General features: G+C 42.6%; 1 protein-coding gene across 2 annotated transcripts in view; it reads left to right on the top strand.

The window, feature by feature from the left end:
• Positions 1 to 6,646, top strand: part of slc66a2 (solute carrier family 66 member 2) — a 37,272-nt gene extending 30,626 nt beyond the window's left edge. For both annotated transcript variants that reach the window (XM_008287868.1, XM_008287869.1), the window contains one exon: positions 5,650 to 6,646. In XM_008287868.1, the coding sequence (XP_008286090.1) occupies positions 5,650 to 5,860 (211 nt within the window). In that variant the 3' untranslated portion in view covers positions 5,861 to 6,646. The remainder of the gene's footprint in view (positions 1 to 5,649) is intronic.
• The last annotated feature ends 1,143 nt before the right edge of the window (positions 6,647 to 7,789 follow it).

Consider the following 7,789-nt stretch of genomic DNA (forward strand, 5'->3'; position numbering starts at 1 on the left):
CACTCATCTTGGCTTAAAAAGCCTATAAATAAATCCGACAGTCTGTGCTTTAACCTTCATTCTGCCATTGTTTTACAAAAGTACAAAGGCTTGGTAACAATGCCACCCTGTCTATACAACGCATCTGCAGCCCGCTGTAGAAACTGTCTGGTCCAGTGTAGCTCTGCCTCTCCACTGCCGTCGTTTCAGCCCACCGCGCAGCGGTCTTCCTTTCTCAGGAAAGGTGACAAATAAGTAGCCAGACATGTTCGCGCCCTGTTCCCCTGGCCCTCCCTGTGCTACCTCTTATTAGGAAACCAGCAGAGGAATTGATCAAACATGAATCCCGCCTCTCTCATCATTACCTGCAGGTACACATCGTCATAACAGAGACAGCGGCCGCCGAGGAATAGGGGGGTGGGGAGGAGAGGAGGGAGGGCCTCTTTTCACAGAGCTAACAAGCTCCTTACTTAGAAAGAAGAGCGCGAGGACAGTGTGTAGGGGTACGGCAAAATGCAAACAGGTATAGAGAGGCGAGGAGGTGGTGGAAGGAGTTGGTGGGAGGATGGGGAGGAAGGGAGATGTGCTGTACAGAGCAGGCTTATGATAAAAGACCACAAAAAAAATGTAGAAAAGAAAGCCAAAGGGGACATTCAGAAAGAGCTGTAGAGGAGCAAGGAGAAGGAACATAGCAGGGATTGCACAAATTGGCCTTACAAATGAAAAGGTCTAAGGTGAAGTTGGGAGCATGAATAATACAAGAGGAGATTTGACTCAAAGCTTTTTTCCCAAAGAGGCTAAAAACACAGACAGAGTGTTGGGGTTACAGTCAGTCAGAGAGGCACTAGATTACCTCTCATGCACCCCTTACATCTGTTAAAAGACTTATAGAAAGGCAAGAAAAATGCAAAAGCAAAGACTCATCCTGCATTCTTAATGGGCACATCACCATGACTCACCTGCTAAAAGCTTTGTTCGGTGACATGTTTATTTCAAGATGCTGTCTCAAAAGATCCACATGGGTCAGCACATCCAACAAAATCCAGTTCTAAATTCACCAGCAATGCTTGACCCCACCATGAATAAATGGTTATGACTTTTATGAGATTGTGGCTGTGATTGATCTTCCTCACATCAGTGGAATATTAAATTGAATGCATATCAGATGGGATGACATATGTCATGAACATCAGCCTCGGGTCAAATGATTTGGTGTGTTTCCACCAAACATCGGAGCCTGGCTGTAGGGATTTGCTACAAGTCATCCCAGCTTGGCTTCCTAGGATGTCACAGCTGAATGATATCATTCTGCCCCTCTGACATTATGTTCAGTGCCAATATTCTGTGCCACGTAGGAAGGCTTGGTAGGGTGCCACTTTAGTATTAAGCCAGAAGTAAGCATGTGGAAGTCTGGGTGGTGGATGGGTGGTGTAACATGTTACAATTGCAGGAGACTGGCCACAATTTTTAATTAATTTTAACCATGTTTTTTTTTTCTTTTTCCCACAACCTTAACCAAGAACAATACCGATCACCATGTTTCTTCCTTTACCTTAAAAATACTGTATTTGGCATGCACTAATATTAACAAAGGTGAAAAGTTTGGAATCTGGGGTTTTGCACACGCATCAAATATCAATGATCTTGCATATTCATCATCATCATCAGCATCACTGCCGCTCGACACAAGCATGACGGTCCATATAAAGTTTTTTTGGGCATCTATCCAGGAGGCTGTCCCAGTTTGAGGGCCTCAGCAGCCGTTCAGAGGGATGTGGTGAACGTACGTTCTCCAAAATAGTAGTCTTTCTTTTTCCTGGTCTTCGCATGCTTTTTGGCGCTGCTGAGGGAGGCAGTGCATCGGTTACCTCAAAAGCAGTAGCATTATTTGAAGGCATATGACCAAACTCAAGCACACAATTTGAGGCCACTTGGCTGCTTCAGAACCTGGAGTCCGTGGCAAGAAGTCAGGACGACAGAAGCACTGGAGAGTTGCAGTTTGGTAGACAATCCCCCTTTGCAGATATTATTTTGCGTTCCACAGGGTGTCTACACACTCATGGACGCTGTTTGGAAACAAAGGGGTAGGCTGTACCAGTTTTGTCGCCGGCCATGCGACCATGAACAGGTAGTACCAGGTTACATGTTTATTGCTAGCAGTCAGTCTTACTGACCAATATTGCTGATCAAGCTGACTGACCGACCTGATTAAACTTACATATTGACTGATTCGCTGGAGCATTCGAGAACATCAGCACATTGTACCAAGTGATAAGATTGGGTCCACAGTAAGCTTGTTGAACAGAATTGAAGCCAGGGCCCTCTGCAGGCTGGTCAAGTTGTTCCACACCAAACTGGGAAAAGCATTTCAACAAAAATGTATTTATGTACATAAAGATGGATGAAACTTCTGTAACGTCACCCGTACCTTTCCTAAACAGCTATTTTAAGCCTCAGTGTGGTGGCTTCAGCAGTAACCATCTCAGCAGATCCTGATCACCTAACTTTCAGTTATTTTAAAAGGAAGCAAACAAGTGGAGTGCGAGTGGCGCTAATGTAAGCCATGAAAACATCTCTGGGCTATGAACTGTCCTATAGCAGTACGGCCCTAAGTATGCTTTATTAAATCTTAATACAATTTAAATAGGTGAAATATAGAAAAGCTAAAACTCACATAGTGAACATGAATGAGGAAATTAGCTACAGACACTAATTCTGTTTTGTACCAGGATGTAAACATGGCCTCAAGAGGCCTTTTAAAGAAATATCGTACCTCAGGAGCAAAACATTTAAACCAAACTTACCCAAAAATGTGGGGATAAGGCCTTCTGTCATCTCTGTGATTCCCACCAACATCCTAGTAGAGATTAGTTCAACTACAGGTCCCATGTCTTTCTAAAACTTTTGTTTTGTAAAGAAAGCTGTTGATAATGAAGTCTGTTGGTTTATTAAGTCCTGAGTAATGGGAACATTGACTGTAGGAGGTTTTAAAAGTACATTTTCATTGCTTTTAGAAGCAAAACAGAAATTTGATTTACCTCCTTTGCATGTATGATGTAGCTGAGGTCCCCCACCTCACTTGAAAAAAAGAGTCCCTCCACAAACATAAGTAATTTTTGCATTTGTGCAATTTCAGGCTGACAAATCTTTAGTGAAAACAAGCCATGACGCTGCATTACGCAGCACAGGCCACTGATTTCAGGAGAGAGGTGATTGTTCAGCCACAACACTGATAATGAGGTGAGATGCGTAAGGCTTTGTCTGATTCAACTCAGCGGGTGACATTGATTGAACAGTCACACAGTAATCACTTTCAGCATGTCGTAATGTCACGGAATAAGAAAACCTGATGAGTTTTAATAAGCTGGTAAAAGTCGAGACACTCATCCTAATCAGTCAGAATCCGTTTGGGCTCATGTTCTACCAAGCAGAGTCTGCATCGAGTTGAAGGAAGCCTGTTCCCCCACTGCCTGGCAGCTTCCCTGGAGAAACAGAAATCTCAGAGACAGACATCTCCAGACCGGTGCAAATATAACCCAAACTATAGTGGATAGCTGGACACCACTGGGGATAAAACCAGGTCTTTAAATTCAAAGTAGCACCTTGGCACAGTGACAGAAAAAGAAGCCCTGCAAAGCTCATTCAAATAGTGCTGACCAACCACACTGACATGCTTGAGTGAAAGGATTTCAAATGCCTCAGCATGTGTTCATATTGTTGTAGGCAGGTTGCTTTAGGAAGCACATCTGAGGAGTCCTGTGTGTGTGTGTATGGGTGCATTGTAGACACAGTGCTGGCTCAGTCCTTTCTTTGTCAGCGATGCCTACATGGATCCCTGCCTCAAGCAAAAAACTAAGTTTTTGAACTGCAACAAACAAAAAAAGTCAAACACAAGTGAGCTCTGCAAAATTCGATGGCTGTGTTTATGCTGTCTTAAACGGGTTCGGAAAACCCCCATAAGCACCATCGGCAAGGTTTTTCCTGAAGCCTTAAAGGGCTTTTCAGAGGTAATGTCCTCACATTACCTGAGTGCGTTTTTATATGCTGTCGTTTTCTATCTTTAGAGATTAGACACGTATACAAAGTTGTGTGTTTGGACCCCAGGGCTTAGCTCTTTTCCTGCGTCTCTTCTCCTCTTGTTAGACTTCCTTTTCCATCTCATTAGTTGAGTTCACAGTGCTTCCCAGTGCCAGCGAGGGGACGAAGATTATGCTTAGAGGAGCTCTGTCTTCTCAAATCACATGGGCACTTTTCTCCAGTCGTTTGTAAAACAGTTACCGTTTTCATTTTACTGTGAAACTCATGCACTCAGTGGTCTCCTGTGCACCATATGACCACTCATCTCTTATGAGTTTTTTAGTCAGAAATGTGTCACAGGATGTAGACCTGATGAGAAGCCTGCACCATGAGTAGATTTATTATTTCAATTTCCCATGGTTGTTATTGTGGCAAATTTGCAATTCCCTCCTTGCCAGAACTGATATTGCATTTCTCTGACCTCATTTCCTTCTGTCATTGACATGTGCTCCCTGTGACCACATTTAATTTGGAGGCATAACATATCGAAATTAATGTAAAAATCTTGGAAATGTATCCCAGATGAATTAAAGGTGGGGGGCAAATGCTAATTTGAAGGGAACACGGATGTCTGGAGTCCCAAAGAATTTAATAAATGAACACATGAAATAATTGGTTCCTTTTTGCATATCTGTGAAGTTCTAAGAAGGTAGTAATGCAAAACCATGTTTCATGGAACATATTTTTATTTTAAAATGCTTTTATTTCACAAGGTGCTGAGGTAGAAATGACTGATCACTTTAATTCTTTGTCACAGCCACTACATCATGATTGTTTCTGTGACTTTCATGGTCTAATACTGTTTTAAGAAGGAAGTAACACAATGAATGAGCGAGCAAGAGTTGGCAGATGAGAAGAAGGCAGCTCAGTCGAAACCTTTCCTTATTCAGTCTTTACTTAACTGTAGCATTGAAAATATATATTTTTTTAAAAACAAGCCAAAAAAACCCCCCATATGAACAGATGTCGGCTTGTACATATCTTTAAACAACATATTTTCAAACATGAAACAACATTTGGTTTTGACTGTCATTGGTCATTTTGTGCAGAGCTCTTGTCTGTAGTTTAATCTACAACTCCAATAAGCGTTGGGTCCGATTTGTTAGAGTCTAATGGACTTCGTAGTCTGCGGAAACAGTCCACATGTTACCAGAGATAGGCCAAATTATCACAGCCTGTTCCAGCTAACATGCTCCATCTTGCTAAAGTTGAGCTTCCTTGATCACAACAAACACTTGGCATGTAATGGTGAGAGCTAGATGTGTATGAAGATGTTATTAAATGTTCGGTTCAACCAACAAAATCATCCGTCTCTGTATCTGTATTTGGATACGAGATTGGTGTTTAGGCTGCATTGGGTTGTGCGTTACAGATGTTGATTGATGCTTCACGTTCCTGCCTTTCCTTTTTGTGGTCCTGCACAATTTACAGACGATGCTAGCTGTGTTAGTTGGGCTAATTGTAAAGTGGAGTTTGTTTTTTCCTGGGCATGCTGTCCATTACTAGGTTCATGAATGACTTGGTGGTGGCACGTCAACTTGTTGCTGTTTGCTAAAATTTTTCACTACGTCTTCTCTCATTGTTTTCTTACAGTATCAAGATGGTTCTGATGTGGACCAGCGGCGACACCTTTAAAACAGGCTACTTCTTGCTCACCCAGGCTCCTGTGCAGTTCTGGACTTGTGGCCTGCTGCAGGTCTTCGTGGACATCACCATCCTGTTCCAGGTTTACTACTACAGCCGCTACCCCCAGAAACCAGTGTCCCACACCGTCTCCCACACCACCAGTGCCAAAGCCCTCTGAGAGCCTCTTAAAGGTCATTGTGGACAAAACAGCAGCGAGGGGAAGCACTTATAGAGGCGCTATGGAAACGTTTAAACATACACGAGTACCAAAGCACCTTGACATGATGCAGGCTGCTCACCCTCACCTCCCAGTATACATGAAGACACATACACACTCATAAATAAGGCATAAACATACACAGACACCAAGTGATGTTGGTGCCTGCAGTGATACCTGAAGGCCACTTGTCACACACAAACCCTTTTTGTTTTATTTATTATCCTGCTGACTTCTCAATGCAGTGGAATGCATGCGTCTGGGAATGCAGACTTCTTAAAGAATATACTGTCGAATCAACCTGTGCATGTGGAGAATATTATGCACATGAAGTACATGAAGATACAGTCGATACAAACTGCAGATGTATGTTCCGAAATCTGTGCTCAAGGAAACGTGGACCAGCTTTTGCCGTCCACATACGCTGATGAATGTTGCATGGACCTTCTGCCTTAATACACACAAATCCACACATGGCTTGCTGCATTACCAGCAATATCAATGTTAAGAATCAGTCAGAAACTCCGAATATACAACATTACTGAATGTACAAAATGGCATTTGTTGTTTGGCTGTTTTTCCAACACTGTGGAGAAATGCTGGTCAGTCTACCACTTGTTGGACAGATGGTCGCCATGTGCTGAGACACTCAGTCCTGTGGGACGAAACTCACAAAAACAGATGCAGTCAAATTACAACAACAGGAGAAAAGTTCCCAAGGTTTGGAGATGAAATACATCGACTTATAAAAAAATAAAAAAATAAAAAATGGTCAGAATCATAAGTGGCCTTGAGCTTAGCAGAGGGATGAGCGAGTCAAACTCTGTAAGACAATGCCAAGATTTTTGTACTGAAGCTGTTGATGACATTTTGTACATAATTTTCATCATTTTCATGCCACAAATTTCAGAAATCATAAATATATGCTCTAGTTAGCACAAAGTGAAGCGAGGACAAGTCACTATGTGTTGATTTCAGAGAACCCTTGCTCATACTGAGGGTTTACTGTATTAAGCTGCTCCATAAATGTACAGGAGTGGTTCCTGCTGAGATCTGACACTGAGCTGCTGTTACACAAACACAACACAGAAACGTGCTCATGTAGGTTGCTAGCTAGTTACAGCTATTGTCTGTTCGGTGAATTTCATCATTTCTATCAGTCAAACGTGTGCTACTAACCCCAGGAGAAGATTCAGTCTGCATACATCTTTAAGTTGAAAACAGCATTAGTAGTACAGTATCATCATGGAACTGATTTAGTCAAGTTGGAACTTTTTGCTGCAGTGATGGAATATTGACGGAACGCCTGTTATTCTGAGCTGGGAGCGTTCATGCATTATTCTTCTAAGATTACTTTTTAGGGGCATTTTGTGCCTTTATTTACAAGGCATGGTGAAGAGAGTCGTAAAATGTGGGAAGGACAGCAAGGAGCGACATGCAGGAAACGGTCCAGCCAGCCTGGAATGGAACCGGAGACCTGCTACTCAGAGCATCTGTGTTCCCACAGTATGCAGCACAACCACTCAACTGTCAGGCTGCCACCCCCAAAATGAACTTGTCCTGCCTTAAAATGGCTTAGATTTAACTCTACACCATTGCCTCTCATAGAGTCCTTGAAGTCCCGCCTCTTTCTCCGCCCACTTCTTCCTAGTCGCTGCAGGTGGAGCACACCAGCTCACTCACGACTGCTAAAATTCAGTAAAACTACTTTAACCTACACAATTGCAATTTGTAATGTTGGAGTAATTCAGCCATACACGTTTGAATGAGAAATCGATTTGAAGAAGAATAATGTTGGAAAAAAAAGAAAAAAAAGCCCCCCGCAAGATGGCAGGCGTTGGTTTGTTTTTCCTGAAATCTGTCACAGGGACACATTTCAAGGTGGAAATG

The sequence above is a fragment of the Stegastes partitus genome, unplaced genomic scaffold, assembly GCF_000690725.1.
Source record: "Stegastes partitus isolate 25-593 unplaced genomic scaffold, Stegastes_partitus-1.0.2 Scaffold525, whole genome shotgun sequence".
Lineage (NCBI taxonomy): Eukaryota > Metazoa > Chordata > Actinopteri > Pomacentridae > Stegastes > Stegastes partitus.